The sequence below is a fragment of the Stegodyphus dumicola genome, chromosome 8 (assembly GCF_044657685.1).
Source record: "Stegodyphus dumicola isolate Sdum_Otavi_A_Nest chromosome 8, ASM4465768v1".
Taxonomy (NCBI): domain Eukaryota; kingdom Metazoa; phylum Arthropoda; class Arachnida; order Araneae; family Eresidae; genus Stegodyphus; species Stegodyphus dumicola.
Genome location: NC_140775.1, coordinates 108,812,668 through 108,836,496, shown reverse-complemented (window position 1 = coordinate 108,836,496; position 23,829 = coordinate 108,812,668). Strand labels below are relative to the sequence as shown.

The 23,829-nt window shown below is 33.5% G+C and overlaps 1 protein-coding gene across 4 annotated transcripts in view; it reads right to left on the bottom strand.

Moving 5' to 3' along the window:
• Positions 1-23,829, bottom strand: part of LOC118202361 (apoptotic protease-activating factor 1-like) — a 311,048-nt gene that overhangs the window by 135,497 nt on the left and 151,722 nt on the right. For all 4 annotated transcript variants that reach the window (XM_085822252.1, XM_085822253.1, XM_085822254.1 and 1 more), the window contains exon 8: positions 9,397-9,572. In XM_085822252.1, coding sequence (XP_085678378.1) covers positions 9,397-9,572 — 176 coding nt within the window. The remainder of the gene's footprint in view (positions 1-9,396; positions 9,573-23,829) is intronic.

Below are 23,829 nucleotides of genomic sequence, written 5' to 3'. Positions count from 1 at the left end.
ACAGTGATGTAAAGGGAATTTAAAATGTGATGTGTTAAATATGAGAAAATTTTGTGTTGAAAGTAAAAATTTTTTATGTTAGTTTTGAAATGTCTTATATTTAAACTTGTACAAAAGGTAAATTTTGGCCAAAGGGTGAGTGAAAATATGTAAGAATTGAATGTTTAGAATGTGTGTGTTTAACGTTAGGCTCTCCAGCTAACACTTAAAAGTTAAATTAAGCTCTTGTTTAGCACATTAGGGCAGATTTTGTGCGTAGGAAGTCTTTTTGAGGTCTAGAATGTCAAGTTTAACAATGTTAGATGATGGTTAGGGGTAGTATGTGTTTGCAGTAACACAACATGTTTACTTGTGGTACATTCAGAACAATTTCTGGAGAGCATTGGGGGAAGAGAAAATTAAGTATGAATGAATGAAATTTGTGTGAGGGCCAAATGATGTCAATAAAGAGTTACGGTATGAGAACTGCAAATATTTGTAAAAGATGAACTACTAATATTTCCTTCCAGATAATTTGGAAGCACCAAGAATCAATAGCGGGATCAAACACAAGCAGAAGCAGATGTTTGTTCTCAATCAAAAATTGTAAAATTTTCTAGTTTTAGTCTAGCTTTAGATTTGTGTAAAGTTGGCCCTAAACAAAAAGTTTAAAGAAAAATAATGTTAGATAAACTGTTACGAAGTGTTACATTTAACTTTAAGAAGCTTTTGGATTTTAAAATCTTAAACAAGGTTGTTTTGATACCTTATTTTGCGAGTATTTAAAGTCTGGTCGGGAAAATTGTAACGTTTATCCTAAGTTTTTAACAGTTAATGTTTAGTTTAACCTACTTTCCTGTCCATTTTTAGTTTCAGCTTGCAACTTCTGGCCAGAACGTATTTTCAGAATCATGGTCAAATGCAAATTAGAAGAAGTATTTAACTTCTACTGACTTTGTTAGAGATCCAGATATTCTGAGCAGCGTGCGTTCGCCTTTTAGGCTACTCTCTCTCTCTTAAGCTATTATTACGCTCAGCTGTATTTTAGGTCCTTGATAACTTCGCCGTTAGTTAGCATTAAGGGGCTAACTCTGCTAGAATCTTGATAGCTTCAGCTATATCTTTTTAGTTAAGATTATTAGTCAAGTTTTGTTGCTTATTATTCCTGATGGAAATGGAGGAATACACAAAAGCCCATTTTATTACACTCCATGATCCTTTTGCTTGATTGTTACTATCTTATTGTACCTTATTACTTATTTATGTTGTTAATCTGACTTAGAATATTAACTTAGTACTTAGCCCTGCCCCCTGACCAATGCCTGAGTTTCAAGTTAATGCAATTCCTTTCCAGCCACCTCTAGACCATTTACACCAGTAGCTCCACCCCCTTGGTGAAAGGACTTCTCTCTCCACCCTTGTATCAACAATTTGGGCTCCAGATGCCCGAATTGAAGCATGCCACACCATTGACTCTGCAAATACTACCATTCTAGCTGATTCAGTAGCCATTATTGCTTTAACACACATTCGGTCATTGTACGCTGAGCAACTGAACTAACGTTCTGATCTGTATATGCAAAAGGCTCATTATACAATTTCACAAGATTCATCTCTTATCAGATTATGCTAAGTTATGTTAGGGACGATATGTTTTTCCGCACAAGTTACACACAGGATGTGGCTACCAGCCTAGGTGGCTGAAAAGAGTGTGCATAACACCTGAGCCTTCAAAATACTCCAGAAGGGCTGGCAACTGTCGAAGAAGAAATCTTCATAGATTTCACATCAAGTGGCAAAATCAAAAGGCAATTTAGAAATAAATCATTCTTTGAATTTTGGACAGGGGTAGATGATGAATTTTCTGCACTGAAAACAAAAGCATTTCGTATACTATTACTATTTCCAATATCCTACCTTTGTGAAACCGGATTTTCTGTGGTGGCTGCTCTGAAGACAAAATATAAAATACAGGTCTCAGTTAAACATAGAAAAAGAACTTAGAGTGTCAATTTCTAATATTAAACCACATTTATAAGTACATTGTATCAGTGTAGATATGTATTTTATTTTTTATTATTTCAGATCGTATTTTGTTTTGCTTCCTTTATGTAAATTATTAATTTTTTTAAATAATCTGTTATTTTCGACTTTCCAATAAGCTCTTGCCTCCCATGTAGGGTTATCGACCCCCCTGCCACAATTTGAGAATCGCTGATCTAAGTGCTGGTCTTTTAAATACACACTTTTACATCTGTTTATTTTAAATATGCACTTTTATCCTTTCGAAGAGTATCTTTAGTTAAATAATTTTTCTTGCTTCAGTATTCTTTCAACTTCTCTCATGGAAAATTTTACTTTTTTAAGATGGCCTAAAAATTTCAGGAATCAAAGAATTATTCTCATTTTCACAAGATTCATGTGAAGGATTACTTTTTACTGACTGACATTGAGGATAATTTGATTTATGATGAGACTGTGATAGCTACTGCACTCCTTGAATTTATGCCCAACATTGGATGCATAAGGCCATCTTCTGTTTTATAAATAACCTTGGGAATTATGGTAGCTTTCTTTCATAGCATTCCTCATGATTCATAGAAGAATCAAATTTTTAGCTTTTTGATCATACTTCTTATTAAAAAGAACACCTTGCAGAATTTTATGATTCTATACTCTTTTTCACATCCTCCAAAATAAGATCATAAATTCAGTAGAATTTCTATTTGTGATCTCACATTAGAAAACGCAGCCTCCTTTTCACTAAAATTTAATGAGGCTTGATAAGGAATACCCACATCAGTCACTGCCTAATGACTCAACTCAGCAGGTACTACATTCCATATCAGAGCAAATGAACATTGCAAAAATAAATAAATAAATAAATAAAAATAAATAAAATAAAAATAAGGGACAGTTCTATATCTCTCGTTCTATTGGGCCAATTGATGAAATTCAACTTGTGTTTTTCATGTCTCGAAAGCGCGACTTAGGATATGTATTAGATTTTTATATAGTATGGTTCTAATATAGGTATTTTGAAACAAAATCGGACTTTTTCTGAAATGACGTCCCAATTTGTTTTCATATTTCCATTGTATGACTCAAATTATGCCAAACTATCAAATTTTGTCAAAATCGCTAGAGTAGTTTTTAAAAAATTAGCTCTCAAAATTTTAACTCCTCAATGGTTATTGAATTTGATATATATTTATTAATATCTCTTTTTTTGTTAAGCTTACTTGATTACTTTTTACAGGATTCGAAATTTAGGTTCATTCCAAATAAAATTTTTTATGATCTATTTTAAAATAATTTTTATAAATTTTTTGAAACAAATTTTGAATTGTAACCTGTAACATTTTTATCATTATCTTAAAGTAGATATATTTCTAAGCATACCTGCAAAAATTAGAGTTTTTTATTCAAAAGTTTCTAGGATATACATGAATTTACATATTGGCATGTTTTGAAATTTGGTATATTTGTTATAAGCGATAATAACGGCAAACGTGGTTTACGCACGTTTACAATGAAAAAAGGAAAGGAAAATAGGCTGCTATAAATTAAGAAGTTCGTCAAGTGAATTATTCTTGGTGCAAACTGAAAAAAAAATGCGTCACGTTAAATTTTTTAATTTCTCCGTAAATTTCGTCCCAAATTTTACAAAATTTAATATTTGAACATAAACTGTAGAATCGAAATATGGACAAAAATTGGCCTATCATTTCAGAAAAAGTCTGATTTTGTGTCAAAATACTTGCATTAGAACAGTGCTATATACTATAAATCTAACCCTAAGTCGTGCTTTCGAGACATAAAAAACACAATTTCAATTTCTTCAATCGGCCCAGTAGAAAGTGAGAACTGTCCCTTCCCCCCTGCATTGTACATCCACCTATTCTCATATTATGTTCAGATGATACTATTGTCCAAACGTTTGATGAAACGATTCTGGATAAAAGCATTAGTTTTCTTAATAGCTTTGGCGAGCCACTATTTATTTATATGTGTTTCTACACAGAAGACATGCTGAACTCCCTTCCTTTGCCAACTAATGCAACAACAGTCAAATTGTTAAAAGTCACCTCTTTGATCTGAACTCCTTTATTGATATTATCATTATACGTTCATGCAACTATAAGCTTATAAGGTTGTCTTTTCACTCGCCTTATTATAGAACCACTTCCATATCTGGTCACTCTGGGGCAGTAAGACTTGAAATGTCTACTATCTCATAACTTTTTAATCAACTATTTTGTCTTTCAATGCTCTCGGTTTGTTGGTTTCCAGATGTCCCTTGGCCAATATCTCTATTATTTGTTTCTCTGTTTCTACCGTTGAAAATTTGGAAAATGAAACCTTAATAGCTTTAGTCAATCACATTTCATATCCAATGATGCTTTTGTGGGCTTTTTTACTTTTTGAAGTCACCAAGCATTTCAACCAATTTTAAGGGCGAAAGTATTGTGCTTCATTTTTCCAAGTGATATTCTCTGAAATCTAGTGGAGCTCTTTTTTTAATCTGAATGCTGACCTATAATTGTTAATAATAATAAATCCCATAATTGTTTTAATGTTCTTATTTTCAGTCCTAACATCCATCTTTCAAACTATGTGACTAATTCACGATTAAAATCACGCGAACTGCTGAATGGAGCTTTATGGTAAGAGGAAAATTGTTGCTGAAATTTACTGGAAGTCAAAATCTCTAGCTTGGAGATTTAGTGAGATAGCCATTTTACTAAATGTTAAATAGACTTGCCCCTGTATTCTTACCTTTCCAGCACAGCTTCGTTTCTTTATATTTTCATGTTACATTATATATATATATATATATATATATTAACTTTAAATTTGCTTTTTACGTATATACATGTTTGTTAAAATATATATACATATTGAAAAAAAGATGAAACACTCTCATTTAATTTGGTTATTGTTGACTAATAGTAGATTGGTTTGTTACCCTGGACAAGGCAATTAATCTGCAATTGATGACAATAACTACTTTTTCAGTACTTTGAATTTTGAATTTAATATTTGGAATTTTTACTATTAAAGGATTTTTCTATACAGATTTTAAATAACTTTTACTACAACAGAAATCTAGATAATTGGAGACCTTTTCTAATAAGAAATTATTGATTTATTACTTAGCAGTTTTAGCATAAGTTTTCGGCTTTTTAAATTACTCCTAATTATTTTTACTTATATATATATATATATATATATATATATATATATATATATATATATGTATATATATATATATATATATATATATATATATGTATATATATATATATATATAAGATAAAAAGTATGAAAGCAAACTTCTAAAATTAATTGGCTATAACCTCGCTTATTTTTCATTTAATTTATGGACTCATCTCACTCTGTCTTAAAAACTGCACTATAAATGTAAACTGCGTCATTCAAATTAATCATACGATCTTACTTAACACTTAATGCAAATATTTCTTCAAAGCTCAATCAAAGTAATTTGTAAACAAAAACCTTTTTTGATTTCCTCCTTCCTCTGAAGTGCTATGACACACTCTCTCTCTTCTCACTTATCCTTTCATCCTGTTAAGACACTTCTGCTATCGTTTATGTTCGTTTCCATTTCCATAGTATGAAAATTGTGAATGTTCTGGAAAATTGATTGATTGGAGTGCCATGTGAATTGTGGCCACAAGTGTGAATTAAAATAAATATAGAATTTAATCAGGCTTGACTGCTTCTTCTTCAAAATGGATAGACGCTCTAAGCATCAAGTATCTACACCACCAGCATTTCCACATCTCAGTGGTCTTACATCAGTGCTTACAAATTTGCATTTTTTCTTTTTACATTTTTAGTCCGACATTACGATTGGATTACGTGCTACTAACCTCAATGGAACATTTGTTCCTCAGTTGCATTTCTGTAAAATAGTATCTACAAATTCATCATTCTAAAAGTTAGTTATCATTGAGTATTCAAATATGTAGCAATATAATTACTTTTTTTGTAACATCCGATTTTTTAACCACAGTCTTTTTCAAAAGAAGGTGTATGGAACTCCCTATGCAGAGTTTGTTCAACCAGGGTTCGTACACATTTCTGCACACGGAAATTAAGTACTTTTAAGAACTTTTAAGGATCATTAATGAAAAAATTAAGGACCTATAAGCAATTGGGAACTGAATAAATTCAATTAAAAATATTATCTATGCTGAACTTCACTTGTAATACCATTCTAAAAATAAAACAGATCCATAAGTCGGACACATTATTATTAAACATAATTAACATAATTATTAATAAGTTTGAGAATAAAATAAATTTTGTGAAATATATCAAGTAGCATTAAATATTTTACACTCATAATAATTGGATATATTTGAAAGAAGAAAAGCAACATTTTATTTAGGTTTTCTAACAGTTAGCTTTACGTTGATTTTTGTTAATGTCTTATTTTATCACATACTTGCTCAGTCTAAGGATTTAGTAAGTAGATTTTATGTCAAGCAGCATAAAGTGAGAAGTAAAATCACAATCAGCATAATTCAAAACAAAAGACTGGCTGTTGTCACCGCTCCTGCTAGAGATCTGCTGATCAGAACAAACCTAAAAGACCTGATGTAAGCCCGGTTTGCAAGTTTTGAAAGTTAGCTGGGGTCTGTCTGACGCAGTTAGTGTCATAGAGTTCCAGGGGTTGTAACTCAGTTAATATAGTTTAAGTTTTACTGTTTCTTAGAAATTACTAATGCGAGTTTTTCCATTTCATAATAAATGCTAACTAATATAAAAAATTTGCTATGCATCAATTTTTTTTTTTTTTCTGTAGGATCTATTACTTTTTTTATAATAAAAAAATAAACTGTAACCATGTGTTTATGTTCACATATATATGTGAACATAAACTTTATAATACAACAGCAAAAAAAAAAAAAAAAAAAAAAAAAAAAGCTTTACTCTAATGTTATTTCTTAATGTAATTACAACATATTACCATTATTTTAATGAAATTTATCAATGTTACAATGTTCTAAAAAAATCGTCGAAAAATTTCCAGTTCTCGGAATTAAAAATTTTCTATAGAAACTTATATTAAAATCGCCAAAATGTTGCTAAGTCACCAAATTTAGAGCAATTTAATAAAAGAATTCATATCTCCAAAAGCGAAAAAATAATTTCGAAATGCTCGTGTTGCACTTCTTGCTCAGAAACTCTATCCCACCATTTATATTAGAAATAGGAACAATTTATAATCCATAAACGCATTTACCCATTCAAAAGATAACGATATCTGTCAGCGAATTTCGAAAAATATTCCTCCAAAATGCTAATTCCCACTCAAAATGGCAATGGAAAAAAACAGACAGAAATTTCAGATCATTAAATTTAAGGACCTTCTGCCGATTTTGGCCGAAATTAAGGACTTTTAAGGACCAAAAATCGATTCCAAAAAACTTAAGGACTCTTAAGGACCGTATGAACCTTGTTCAACTAATCTATCACCATTTAAGTAATGCGTAAAATAAAAAAATGTTCATCACTACTTGAATTCCGAATAAGGCCACTTCCTCTGTTTCGTTACTGCTTTAAGGCTTTTTTTCTAAAAAGGCTTTTCTGTTGCCAAGCCTTTTTCTCTTTGAAGGGGGGAGGGGGAATATGTTAAGATAAAAAAAATATGTGAATGAAAATTATAATTTAAACTAACAGTTCTAAAAATCGTAATAACTTCTCTGGATTGCTCCATTTCTAGATCATTTCCATTTTGCATGGCCTGAGCAGCACTGATAGCGTAAAAATGGGAAACTGAAACTTTAACTACACACTTTAGCATCCATCTGTAGAGTGCTTGTATGCTATTTTGCTGGGTTCGTTTTTATCACAATAATACCAAAATTGTAAATGTTCTTGAATATTCAAGACTAAAATGCCAAGTGAACTGTGGCCACATATGTCAGTTGCAGATGCAGAAGTGGACTATAAAGTTTGATTAACATGTCAGTTGCAAATAAAAATGGAATTAAAACTACCTCAACTGCCAAGTTTTTAGATATTACGAAGTCAACATATTAGCATACTGCTCAATCAGAGCTACAATGTATCCTATATAGCCATTACACATCAACACTGCTCCGTCTTTTTCTTGCTACGAGGCATATTCGGAAACTAAGTACCGTTTTGGAAAAAAAAAAAAAAAAAAAAAAAATAGTAAAACAATTTTTTCGAACCCAATTTTATTTTTACATGAAAATACATGTCTTTAACTATTTTTCAACATAGTTTCTGCCAATGATCAAACACTTGTCATAGCGGGTGACCAGTTTTTGTATACCATCGTCAAAGAAACTTCCCGTCAGTTTCGATAACAATGACTCCACAGCATTTTTCGTGTCATCGTCAGATCCAAAGCACTTGCCACCAAGCTCGCGCTTCATGTGCAGGAACAAGTGATAGTCGGATGGCGCCAAGTCCGGGCTGTACGGCGGGTGATCGAACTGCTCCCAATGAAACTGTCGAATTAACGATTGAGTGACACCAGCAGTATGGGGCCGAGCATTGTCATGGAGCAACACAATTCCTTTACTAAGCATTCCTCTTCGTTTGTTTTGAATGGCACGCCTTAGTTTTGTTAAAGTCTCACAATATCGTGCCACATTAAACACACTAAAGTTTCATCACCTGTCACAATTTGGTTTAAAAAGTTTTCTCCCTCATCACTGTACCGCGTGAAAAATGTCAGGGCAGTACCAAGTCGCTTTGTTTTGTGAACATCAGTGAGCATTTTTGGAACCCATCGGGAACACAGTTTGCGATAATTCAAGCGGTCAGACACAATTTTGCACAAAACAGTACGTGAAATTTCTGGAAATGCCTCTGAAAGAGTTGTCATTGTGAAGCATCTGTTCTCATGAATTGCTTCATCAACTTACCAAATCATCGGTGACAACAGAAGGCCGACCACTCCGATCCTCGGCGTGGACATTTGTTCGACCTGCATTAAACATTCTTACCCACTTTCTCACCCTTCCATCACTTATCGCGTATTCACCGTAAACTTCTGTCACTTGACGATAAATTTTGGCCGGTTTAACATTCTTTGCGTTCAAAAATTTAATCACAGAACAAATCTCACAGTCAGTGGGAGAACTAATTGTCTTAAATAAACATTTTGAATGCGCACAGCAAACTGAAAACACAACAGAGAGCAACCAAAATGGCGACAATTGAAAGTCAGTGAACAAGAAAGACTAGTGCGGATGTGCGGGACGCCTACCACAGCGCTGCGACGGTGCTAGAATGAAACGGTACTTAGTTTCCGAATACGCTACGTTTTATTGCATATATATAAAACTGCAATTTCATCAAAATGATACATATATGTACAAAATTTGTAACTATACATTCATAACTTACAATTACACATCCTTTGGAATCACTGGATATTATAAGACTATCATCAGGAGAATATGCACAGCACAGAACTTCAGCACTATGCTCATCAAATGTAAAAATAGACATGTCAATATCTACTTTAACAGTTTCACTATATATGGCAGGCAATGAATTTCTCTTTCTTGCTAAAGCAATATCTAAGAGGGGACAAAAAGGGAACACTTATAAGCAAAACATTTTAATGCATACAGTATATATTCCAATTTGTACAGTTTATTATAACATATAAACACTCAAATTTACAGAATTTAATAATTTATAAGGAAAAATGACACAGTACAATCATACATCCATAATATTAAGTTCCTCAGAGAAAATCATACTGAAAAGACAATTCTGACCAGCAACTGTAGAGTTAGTCTAGTTTATTGTATAATATATGGTTTGGCATTACATCTTCTATTTCTCAACACAGATTAGGCATCCATGCTAAACACAGCCTCACTCAGTTAAGGTGCTAAAACTACAAAACAATGGATGTCCATCCTATGCCCTATTCTTAGCAATAGAGTGGGCTATCAGCACGGAAGTTAACTGTAAATATAGGCTAGCTACTCTTTAAAACTCCTCCATGAAGACAACTTTTCTAAGGCAATAGTAGTGTACTTTGTTGCAATAAAATACTCCAATTTAATTCAGATTAATTATACATAAAGTTCTATATTTAATCTTTCAGCAACATGAAAAATAAATAAATGTTTCATAACATATTTCAAAGCAATGTACAATAATTTTTTAGGTTAATAAAATCAAGTCTTTATGTTATGCATTATTTTTAAGCTTATTGATCTTATCCTTTCTAACTTTTAATATACACGAGTCACTAATTTAATGAGAATAAAAGATATCACAGTATATTTAAGGTTAGAGTAGTGTTAACCGGCATCATGGCAAATTTGCTATACTAAATGACTCAGGAAGAACATTGATAGCTTGCCAAATAGCATAGAATGGTAACTCGGATTGACTGTGACTGTTTAATTTCCTCTTATTCTAGTATTCATCAAAAGTAAATGTCTTAAGACAACATTTAGCAATGTCTAAATTTAAGTACCTCTTACTGATTACTTTACATCATCACAAGTAGTATATCTGTAGCATGAGCTGTACTGGCTCTGTTAAAAGTTCAGTTTAATAAAAAGGTTATTTAAACTTTCGAAGTCTCTCTTGTCATACTATTTTCAGATGTAATGATAACTCGCTAGTCATCTAGTAAGGATGTAGGACTCAAATTCAAATAAAAGCTTAAGTACAATCTTATAAATGGTGCCCGAATTGATTAAACAACATGTTTCAAGACCAACCAATGTTTCGTTTGGCCCCCTTCCAAAGATTCCACATTTTTCTGGCACCAGGAATTCTAATGGAAGGCTTCAGGTTCATCACAGACACCAAGCATGCATCAATGAAACCAAACACCAATTTCAATGACAGAAGTTCAGTGCTGAGGTTGGAGCAATTAGAATCACAATTTTTGTCTGGTTGTAACGAAACTTTTCTGGGAAAAAAAAAAAAAAAAAAAAAAAACGCTTTTAGTAAAGTTGAAAATAACACATGAAAGCAGCAGCTCTAGTGTGGATGGTAATCACCTCCCAAAGGATAAAATTCATTTCGGATATTCTGGGCAGAATAGGAGGTAGTACCAGCAAGATTTAGCTGCAGGTGTGATAAAAGGTAGAAGTCTGAGGGAATGATGTCGGAGCTATAAGGTGGGTGTGGCAAAAGATCCCATTCGAGTCTGTACACAGTTCAACTGGTGAACGCAGAAACATGTGGTCTTGGATTAACTTGATGGAATATTACCTTTTTGCGCTGGAACTCGGTTCACAGTTTTTCCTTGCTAGCAGCATCAACAGAGATTAGCACCTTGCTGTCCACCTTACTGCTGAGGGTTTTACCTTTTTCCAGATACTCTTTGTGGATAATACCATGGCAAACCCACCAGATACAAAGCATGATCTTTTTGTTAGTCAAATTGCACTTTGAGACGCTACCAATGGGATGGATCATGGGGTGCAGACCAACCTCCTTTTCAGCCTGTGTTATTGAAGTTAATTCACTTTGCATCACAAGTGATGATCCGGTCCAGAATTTTGTTTTTCCATTCATATTCTAACAGATTAGTGCAGGCCCAAACACATCTGACCTTATCTGCTTGAGTCAGCTCATGCAGCACCCAGCAACTGAACTTGTACATCATGTTTATGCTATGTATAGTGCAACAAATGGACATGTCACTAACATCTAACTCCTTAACAAGCTCTTGAGTGTTTGCATACTAATCTTCTTCCACATGTTCTCGCAGGCGGGCGTCATCAACACCAGTGCTCTACTCTTTGAGCGTCACAGTCCTTGTTTTTCAGCCTTCCCAGTATTATATGATACAACATTAATGCCTAAAGCTGTACACTTAATTTGGGTGGCATTCTGTAGCTGACTTTTTGCAACAGAACTGGAAGTAAATGATGATTCTAATCTAGTAGCATGATAGTTCCACTTCGGACACCTTGTATTGAATGAAAACGTTACTTTTTATAAATTTCACAACATTGTTTCTAAAGACAGTACCTTTTTTTCAAATGCTAAAAAATCGTTCGACAAAATGTGATTAAACATGGTAATGCAAACGGTTTGCACAGATGATATTTGTGGTGGCAGAAAACCCTTTCGTTAAAACCCGATATTATAACCTGGTGCAGAGCTACAAGTCACAATAGCAACTACTGCACGTCAAGAACATGCCCAGTGCTGATATAAAGGCAAGTATAAATTTTATTGGGTGAGTGAAGCACTGGGAATTATAAATTTGAAGTGTCTAAAACCGTCCTTCTGAAAGCATCTCCTGTGGTGAAAGATAGGGTGAAAACAGAGATGGAAATTTTGGGCAAATATCAGACTATGGCAGAAAACTTAACGGACTATATTTTAAGAAATATGCAGGTCATAAACTTACTGTAGGGATAAAAACCTGATGTAGAAGTTATTCAAATTATAGTGTCTAGGCCAGGGGTGGCGAATCAATGGCACGCAACACAATATTTTGGGCACACCGCCGATCAAAATGGGTTGCATTTTAATTAAAAATAACAAAATTTACTATGAAGTATTACGATCAAATGCAAATGAACCTGCATTATGAAGATATCGGGCAGGTGCGGTGGTGGAAAGTGTGCTCATTTGTTATTGTCTTGGTTTAGTTACATTGTGGACTACATGTTAATGATGAATAGTTTGTTTATGCACTCTACGTCTCATCTTGTAGCTTTAGAAGTTTACCTAGTTTATTTGCATTATATTTATGATTTTTAACTGTTATTTAACATGTCTAATTCATCATAAAAACAAAAAGTGTAACAGAGAATTTCAAAGCTGGTGGGCTGAGAAACATGGCATGATTAGTAAAGGCAACAAAGTGGTGTGTGTTTTATGTTCTGGAACAGTGGTATGTAGAGCATCATCTGTAAAACGGCATTTTGAAACAAATCACAAATCCTTGTCACAATAGCGAACCAGAGCAAAAGGAAATGATCACAAGTGCAATAAAAGACAGAAATAAACAGTCAGTGTATATGATTAAATATGTTGGCAAAAAGTTTCATATGAGAGTGGCAAGTTACTTGGCTGCAAATGAAATTACTCGACATAGTAAACCTTTTCAAGATGGAGAGTGTTTGAAGGAAGACTGGTTAGCATGCACGTCCTCACTTTTTGATGATTTTGATAATAAAGATAAAATAATTCAGTGCATCAATGATACTCCTTTATCTAGAAACACAATAAAAGGAAGACTTAAAACTGGCCGGAAATGTAACAGATCAACAAAAAAATGACATTAACTCCACTCCTTTCATATCACTATGTCTTGGCAAAAGTACTGATGTCACTAAATCTGCACGTTTAGCGCTTTTTGCTCGACATTGCATAGGAAATGTCATTAAGGGAGTATTAATTGCAATAATATTGTTGCTAAGAGCTACAAAGGGATCAGATATTTGTATGGCTGTTAAAAATTCACTTTCTGAGAAATAAATTGATTTGAAAAAAATTGTTTCAGTAATAACTGACAGTGCTGAAAGTATGGAGGGGGGAAAAAGTTTCATTAGTTTATTTCAAACAGATGTAGGACATTCAATAACTGACAGTGTTGAAAGTATGGTGTGTGTGGGGGGGAGGGGAATTATTAATTTATTTCAAACAGATGTAGGACATTTAATTCTTGAATTTCCCAGCATTACTCACTAACAAGTCTTATGTGCTAAGAAAGGTTTAACATCTCTTGATACTGTATATTATGTACCCTGATGTGATTTCATTTGATAAACTGAACTTCTCCCAATGCGACTGGTTGGAAATTGAAGATTTTAAAATGCAGCTGATTGATTTCCAGTCTAGTTCAATAAGGACAGAAAAATTTATTGAAACAAAAAAAAAGTTGGAATTGATTGAAGCAGAAAAATTAACAAGCAATATAAGTAAAAATGGCAGTAATGAAATTTTGGCAACGTGGAATTTGATTCCAGACACATTTAACAGTTCAAAGAAGCTGACTCATGCTATTTTAACATATTTTCATCTATACTTATGGCTGCGAGTCATTATTTTTAGAGATGAATAACATTAAAAACTCACTTAGACACCGTTTGACAAATGATTACAGTTCATCATGCATTCTGCTAAAAGTAACATCTTACAACCCTAATATAAGTTATTTGTCATCTAATCTGCAACAACAGAAATCGCACTAATGTTATTTTAATTTGAATTACACATATAACTGTATTTCTTGTTAGTAAATAAAGAGTTTTGAGTTGTTAGTATTTAGTTTTATTATTTTCCTAATAATCACCAATTCAAAATTATTTGATGGCACGTCTATGGCCTCATTATACATTTCTTTAGAAACAATGGCACGTTGATCTTTAAAGGTTCGCCACCCCTGGTGTAGGCTGTCACCTCAAATTCAGGATTTTGATGAGCTAAGAAACCCAGACACATTAGAATAATTATTTCAATTAGCAGTAAAATTTGAAAGCAGGCAAATGCCGCTGAATACAAGACAGAGGGATATGAGCAAAGTTTTGGCTTCCATTTTTGTAGGTCTGTAGTGGGTGGAAGGCCAAAGTTTGACAACAATAGGTAATTTGATAACCAAAAAATTTTTGCTTGATAATAGCAATCATCAAAATATATCTATAAAGAAGAAAATGGGAAAAGATATAAAACCCCTAAAAAGGTAGGGATGCTGCAAAAAAGAGGGTATCGTCAACCCAGGAAAAAGAAAAACTCTCTTGTATCCAATTAAATATGATGTTAAATAAAAATTTGACAGTGACTCAATTTTTTTTAACTGCACACCATCAGTTACATTATTGGACACAGGGCACAAAGCAATTTTTTGGCAGAAAAATATTTCAGGAAAAATTTTAGACAGTACAAACTGTATGGCATGCCAGGAATGAAGGTAAGAGCAGCCCATGGAAAACAATGTGAATGCATAGGGATAATAATTTTGAAACTGCAATAAAAATGAGAACCGATTTTTGTTTTGTTCATATGTGTGTGTGTGACAGAGAGAGAGAGAGAGAGAGAAAGAAATTGACTGGTTAATGTGGTGCTGGAGATAAAATGTTTAAAGTCTGTTAGCAAAAAAATTCAGTTTTAGGATCAGTGGAGATCAACAAGAACAAACTGGTAGAACAAGTACAGCAGCCAGTATGCAAGCTGAATTATTTGAAGCCATAAGAGAAAACTAAATTGAAGCAGTTGGTAAGAATTTTTCAGACTTATTTGATGACACCTCAATGATTAACCCATGTGATGAATCACTCGATAGAAACAAGAAATTACAACCCCCCTGGCAGAGCAAAACCCCACTGCTTCAACAAAGTTAAAGAACCACAGAAACGCATATTTTAAGTATGCTGAAAAATAAAATTATAATTTTGAATAAGCAATTCCTATGTAAGCCCTCTAGTACTATGCTATAAGGAAAATAATCTCCCATCCACTGTATTTAAAGCATATAGTTTTGCTATTGATTACAGAAAACTAAACACCATAACAAAATATTCAGTTTACTCTTACCAATAACTCAGGAAATAATAAGAAACATTAAATCCTCAATATACATGACACTAGAACTGCCCAGATATTATGTGTGAAACCAGAGGATGTATTGCATTTATCACCAAATCAGGAAAATTTACGACTTCCTCGGAATGCCATCTGGCCTACATGGTGCCCCACAAAATTTCAAAGAGCCACGGATATAATCCCAAGAATCCACCGAAATTCAGCTTTTATTTATTTACATGAAATAATCATCATAAACGAGACAATTGATGAACACATCCAAGATTTGCATGAATTTTTTTTTTCCACTTTTAAAAGAGCTAGATTAAAAAGTGAATGTAGCAAAACGTAAATTCACAGCCAAAGAATTCCAAGAACTGGTCTATATGATATCTCAGATGAGAATCAAAATGAAAGTGTCTAAAACTGTTATGATAAGTAATTACCCACCACCTAACATGGTAAAGAAATTGGCATCATTTTTGCACTTACACTCCTATTACAGGACTTTCAACAAAGATGTTCACACAGCAGAGCCTTTACGAAAATTGTAAAGGAAAACGTCCAGATTCACTTGGTCTGCAGAAGCAAACATACTGTTTGCAAAACTTAAAAGTGGCATTAAGCCATGATTTCGTCTTGAAATTTTCTGAAGCGGATGGTAAACTGGACATACTGGCAAATGTCAGATTTCGTGATAGGAGCCGTATTTATGTAATACAGGCAGCCACTTACTCATTTTAGCAGAACACTTAGTATAACTTCAAGAAATTATATTATTACCAAGAAAGAAATTTTTGCAATCCTACTGGCAGCACAATAATTTCGAATTTGTTTGGGAAAGAGCTGCTTAACATGTATACAGACCAAGCGGCTATGGTACACTTGTATTCTAGGGAAGATTTATTACACAGACTCATAAGATGGACTCTTAAATTACAAGAATACAATTTAATAATTAACCACACTCCTGGGAAAGAAAATGCAGTGGAAGCTCTGTAATGAATAAAACTGCCAGGTAATCAAGAAAGTACGTACGGTTTTCATCACTCATAAAAAATGGCCCACAAAAATCTTAAATGTCCCTTTCATTCTTTGAAATCACCATTTGCCGAATGAGACACAAGCTTGTAGAGACATTAGGTTATTTCGGAAGCAAGAGAGATGAAAAATGAGCAATGCCTTTGTTGGGACTCGAACCACGGGGCCTCTCGAATACGCACTGAGCATGCTGACCACTACACTACGAAGGCATGCTAAGAAGGTGGGAAAAATACCTTATAAGCTTATAAATGTTCCTTTTGAAAGAATCTATTTTTGCGGTGTCAAAAAATAGTGATATAGGCGTTGTGACATTGTCGCATTTTCAGAATTACTGTTTCCACAGTTGGTTATCCATGGCCAAAAGCAGGTCATAGTTTGATTGGCTGATGACCAAGGAATATGGTGGCTGAGGCATAACTTAATAGCCCAGTGTTTTGATGACCTCTTTGGTCGCTTTTACCATACGAGGTCTGGCATTGTCATGGAGGAGGAGAACTTCTCTTCCACTGAACAATGCTTGCTGTTTCTGATGCAGTGCAGCTAAGACTCTTAGCAACCGTATCGAGTAGATCTTGGCTGTTATGTTTTTCAGGTTTCTAGACATTCATAGTGGACTATGTCAGTGCTGGTCCACCAATCACACAGCAGTAACTTCTGGTGAATGAAAGGTTTAGCAGCTAGAATCAAAAGTCAAGCAATGATATTTCATCTTCCGGTTACCATACATGATCCATTTTTCGTCACATGTCAAAATTTGTCCAGGAACTAAGCTTTTATTATGGCACAACAGCAATCACAAGCAGATATTCAACCAATCGAGCTTGTTTTCCTTGGACTGGACACAAGGAACCCACTTGCTTAGTTTCCATGCCATCCTAAAGTTATGAGAATGTGATCGAATGGTTTCATCAGATACTCCAACTTGTATAAAAGCTCCTGGAAGGTCTGATGAGAATCCTGCTTGATTTCCTCCTCCAGCTGAACTTTGTCGAGGGTGGATGGATGAACAACACAAGGCTTGTCCTCAAGACTCTCGTTTCTGGAAGAAAATTAGCTGAACCACTTTTAAGGAGTCCATTCACTCACTGACATCTCTCCAAACATGTAGCACATTCTTCTAGCAGCCTTTGTAGCTTTGTTTCCTAATTTGCACTCTTAAAGAAAAATATGCCTAAAAATCTCCTTTTCCAACACGATGTTTTTTCGAAGAACGCACTTCCTACAAAACCAATAAAGAAATGTGCGATACACTGAATAACTCTATTAAATAAGGTTTGAAAGGATGCAAAAATATGATGTCACCATAATCAATTTGACTACACTAACATGCCAAAAGTAGCTGCTCTCATAAACTGCAAGAATTTTCTTGGTTACCTGATACATGCTGAGGGGCAAGAAGTGAAATGTGCTACGTTAACTTCTAAAATTTTAGATAAATGAGAAACAATTACATAATTATGAGCAGATATGGAAGTTACAAATATCTATGCATATTTGAAAGATCTCGGTCATTATGAACACATGATATAAGAAGAATTATTGAGAATCTTTTGCCCTACACTAAAACAATAAACAATAACAACAAATTAAGATTGGTAATTCCAGTAAGTTTAAGTAGTTTAATTCCAGGAACTGTATGATATACCAATGTCAGACCATCTCAGAATAAGAAAAGCAGTTCAGACAGTAAGAGAAGCTATATATTTCTCGCAGCTACAAAAATTTGTGAATCAGTATGTTAAGTTCTGCAATATTTGTCTTTAAGTTAACAATATTAATTATACTCTGATACAGAGCTTAAACTGGACTGAAGCCCGGCTCCGGTACTTCTCAGTTTTTGAGATAAATCATAATTTTAACTGGAGTGCATCGGAGCCCTTAACACTCTGTCGGGTGCACGTGTTCTCTCAGATGCATGACTTTTACAATCTTTGTTTTTCTACCGAAAACAAGAATTCACGACCTTGATCTTCACAGTATCTGCCCTTTCGTTGACATGCTATTCAGGATTGTAGTTGTCCTTGAAGGAGAAGGGGGAAGGAGTACACTTTTGGAGTTTATTCAAAGCTGTGCATTTATCAGATGCACGTGCTCGACAACGGTTGTCCCTTGATGAGTTCCAAAAGATACTTAGATTTGAATAACCCAACAGATTTAGAAATCAAGCAGAAAATTTTATTTAATGATGGAGAAGAAGAATTAAATGATGAAGAATTGGGCAAAACTGAGGATGAAGAAGATATTTTAGAAATATGTGAGCTTCCTTCAGACTCTGAAAATGATTTTAGTGATTCAGAAACTGAAGGTGATGATTGTAATTCTGAAGGTAATAATTTTATCGGTAAAGATGGATCAACAAGATTAGCAAAATCAATGGGACGTAAAAATGTTATACGAAGGTCACATAATATTATAACTAAATTACCTGGCGTAATAGGTACTGCAAAAAATGCAAGAACTACCTATGATTCTTGGAACTGTTTTTTTTTTACAGATGAAGTACTAGACATAATCATCACTAATACAAATAAATTTATTTCTTCAATTAAAGGTAATTTCAGTCGAGAAAGAGACGCACTCGAAACAGATGTAATCGAAACTAAAGCTTTCATTGGTTGTTTAGCAGGTCTATTATGAAGCAATAGGCACATTTTAGAAGAAATGTTGTCTTCAGAAGGAATGAGAGTAGAAATGTTTCGAATATTAATGTCAATAAAACATTTTAAATTTTTGCTTAGATGCTGTACATTCAATGACAAAGAGACAAGAGATGAGCGGAAGAAATTGGACAAACTAGCACCAGTAAGAGAGATTTTTGAATTATTTGTAGAAAACTGCAAGAGAAATTATTGCGTGGGGGCAAAATGTAACTATTGACGAAAAGTTAGAGCAAATCCAGTTTTCAACAGCGGAAGAAACAAAAGGAGATAATTGGTTCACATCAATTGACCTAATAAAAAACTGAAAGAGAAAAAACTTTCATACGTAGTTACTTTGGGAAAAAATTAAAAAAAAAAAAAAAAAAAAATACCTCCTTGCTTTGTAAAAACAAAGAGGCGTGAAGTTTATTAAAGTCTCTTTGGTTTCATGAAACTTGCCCTTTGGTGTCATATATGCGAAAATAGAAAAAAAGAAAAAAAATATATTTAACTTGCATCAATTATGCATATGTATGACTCCAATGATTGTGAAACAGGAGAGGAAAGAAAACCCGAAATAATTACTTTTTATATTGACACAAAGTTTGGAGTGGATGCTCCTGATAAAATGTGCGACATATAATTGTGCCCATAACACCAGAAGATGGCCGACGGTTATATATGCTGAAGATTTCAGCAATAAATGGACTAGTGGTTTATCTAGGCAATCAAAATTTGATAAAAAAAATAGAACAGCGAATCTAAGAGGATTAGTAAAATAACTGACAAATGAAGAAATCACTAGACGCCTCACAAAAACTAATTTATCAAGAGATTTGCAAAGGAAGTTAGAAAATTAAAAACCGTCTCTGGAACATAAAAATGCCACAAAATGTCCAAACACTTCAAATAAGCAAAAATGGTGTTCCACATGCTACGGATTCAATAAAAGTAGAATGACACAATATTCTTGCACAAAATGTAATGAGTATTTTTGCTTGGAACGTGCCGTTATGATATGTAAAAAATTCTCTGAAGAAGAGCCTCAAATAGAATATGATTCTGATGAATAAATAAATACATATTTATTTTTTTACAAAATCTTCTGTCACTATTTTTTGTATTGTATATTTTTCATTTTGTAATCGTATTCCTGTATGTTATGTTTCCTAAATTCTGTAATTTGTATTTCATTAATTTAAAAAAAAAGTTCCAGATGCATTCTGGAACTAAAAAGAAAAAGAAGGAACACTTCTCAAATTATATAAAACATTTTATATTATTAAAATGCAATGAACATCTCTCGAATGCAGCACGCCCAACAGAGTGTTAATTAAAGGGCTTCGGTACTTTTTTTATGTAAGTGAACCACAATTTCAGTAGTCAAACTGTATAAGCATATGCTTTAGAAATAGATTCTAACTTCTAAATGCTGGCCTACCATTCCCTCAGATTCAAACCTTGGATTGAAGTTGAGACTTTTAAGGAAAGAAAAGCCTCCTGTCACATGTCAAAGGCTTATTCTCCAGGATGTGCAATGAATTTATGAGAGCAGGTAAATTTCTCTTTCCTGAAAGTACTAAAAGTTATCACTCTGGTCGTGCACAAAACACTCTAATAACTCCTACTGTAGAGCTCCTGTAAACTTTTTGAACAATGTAACCAAACGCAAGGACCACTCCTGCCACTTGTACAGAGTATTCTTACATGTATTCTTACACTGTTATCAAATCGTATTCAGGGGAAATTTTCACTTGATGACTAGAATTATATTGACAAGGTATAGCGATCAGAAAGTCTTGGACTCTTTCTTAACTGTTTATTTTCAAAGCTACAACTTTACATTAAAATTTCCTTTCATATCCTCATATTGTTTCTAGAATTCTCGCTATTCTCTGTAGTGACGCTTTAATCGTTTTATCCTTTTTTCATTGGTGTGTGCAAAAAAAGAACGGTTTTTGTATCTGTCATCCCTTGAATAGTACATTCATCACATAATCAGGGCCTAATTTCAGATGGAAATCGACTGAGCTTCTTCTGAGTTGCTATAATTTGCAGTTCATACTACCATCCTTGAGATAAAAATTCTGTAACATTTTATTGACCATGCTTCTCGCTTAAAATACTTACATAGTTTAATGTTTATAGCCCTAAAATAGTGCATAATGTTTAATGTAGAAGTAAAATATTCTTATATTGTTATATTTGTTATATTCATAACTGAAGCTGCAGAAGAAGGCGGCCACAAACAAAGTTGGCGGAGCAAAGTGTCAGATCGTAAAAAGTCACCGTAATGTGATGTCATCGATCAATGCTAAATTTAACTAAATCAGTCATGTAAATAGATAATATTATGTACTATGTTTTGAAAGTCGCGATGTGTAATTTTCAATATAATATGTTATATTAATGTTCTCAACATAACTTTTATGAAATATAAATTTTCTCAATATCTGTTAAAAATGTATAAATTTTCATTCATTTTATTTTTTTCCTCTTTCATTCCTTCTCGTTTTCGGTTTAGCTACATAGTAATGGGAAAATTTTTTATGCCCATTTTTCTGAATGTATTAATAAAGTTCTAGCCTAAAAAGGCAATTTTTATTGGAAGAGACTGGTTATATATTAAGTAAAACGGTCACTCTATTTCTGTTAGACTCAGCAGCAGCCGAGCGGTAAAGTCACTGAACACTGGCAATTCGGTCCGAATTTGAATCCCTCGAACAGACAGTCTGTTTTCATGGTTTTTCCCGTGTGTAACATGTATACGAGGCAGAAAGTCCTCCACGAAGGCATCACAACCCTTAAGAAAATAGCCCTCTGGCTTTGCCATAATTACATAAACTAAACTTCCTTCTGTTAGGTGGCCGCTAAACCAAAAATGAGAAAGAGAAGGAATGAAAGAGAAAACAAATTTAATTAAGGAAACATTAAATGAAAATTTATACATTTTAACAGATATTGAGAAAAGTTATATTTTATAAGAAAAACATTAATATAAAATACTATATTGCAAATTACACATCGCGACTTTCAAAGCATAGTAAATAATATTGTCTATTTACATAACAGATATAGTTAAATCTAGTATCGTTAGATGGCACTAAATTACGGTGACCTTTCACGATGTGTTGCTTTGCTCCACCCTACTTTGTGGCCCCTCCTTCTGCAGCTTCAGTTAAGAATAAATCAAAAACCTTAAAGAATATTTTACTTCTAAATTAAACATTATGCACTAGTTTAGAGCAATAAACATTCTAAGTAAGTATTTTAAGCGAGAGGCGTGGGCACAATATTTTTACCTCAAGAATGGTGACATGAACTGCAAATTATAGAGGTCACAAATAATTTATACCTTTGCTTGTCTTACAAATTCACTTTTTTTAACTGTTTTTAATAACAAAATAAAATATATTTGCTAAACTAACCCTCACCCCCATATGTTTCTATATAAAATATAATTCTAGAATAACAATAACTTTTATTGCATTATTCAGATTTTTCAGAATGGTCACTAATTTTCAGAATGGTACTCCTACTACGCTGAGGACAGCAGCCAGTTCAGTCTAGCCTACGATGTCTCTCCAGTAACTGCGCTTTGTAACACGAAATGAATGATCCCACCTCACTGCGGATTCTGGCACGATATTTCTACAAGCAAGTTATGCCTATACAGTATCTGCCAAATCACTATAATTGCTCCCTACGAATATAATTGCTCATCAGCTAATACTTCTATCAAGTGGTATTTGAATGCTCTGCATTCAAATCTCCTGAATTTAATGCTAGCACAGAAAAAGTTATGCTCAGTAATTTCACTTGCTATATACAGGGTAAGGCAATGGCTGGATACCTACTTCATAGGACAGGGAAAGGAAATTTCATTAGTGGAAGGAGCTAAACGATTTTGTAAGGGAAAGAATGTAACATGACATGATGAGTAAAATATTAATGAAATGTAAAGATATTATAAATGCGAAAGCCTTCGGAAGAGCAAGCTTGGAAAATTATTATCATTAAGTAAACAAGGGAAATTATTAATCATGTGAAAGTGTTCAAAAGAACACAGTTGATTAAATGAAGAAGCATTACGGATAATTTTTGAAGATCCCATATTAAAATGTAATTAAGTGACCGTCGTACTTAGCTAAAAAAATTTTTTTCCTTTCGAAATTTAATTCATATTCTCTGACGAGAAATTTCAGCGCTTTTTCAATTTGGCCAATATACACCAAACAGCACGATACATATCAAACAATGCTAAATTAACACAATAATTAAAAGCACATATGAGATCTTTAAGAATAGAAAACTGAATTTTACTGATAGTGAAAAAAATAACTTATGGAGAAGTCAAGAAATTTTGTAATCCATAGTAAGTTTGAATAATTATTGGGTATGTGTCAGCTAAACTTCACTGTCGGCTTAGTGTTGACTAAATGTCTTGACAGTTAAGTGTCCCGTAGCTAAATGTCCTGACGGCTAACTCTCCATGTCGGCTAAATCTCCTGTCGGATAAGTGTCCATGTCGACTAAGTGTCCTTGTCGGCTAAATGTCTTGTCGGTTAAGTGTCCCATCGGCTAAGTGGTTGTCAGCTAAGTGTCCGCGACCGATGGCTCTTACCACGTCATTTCATAT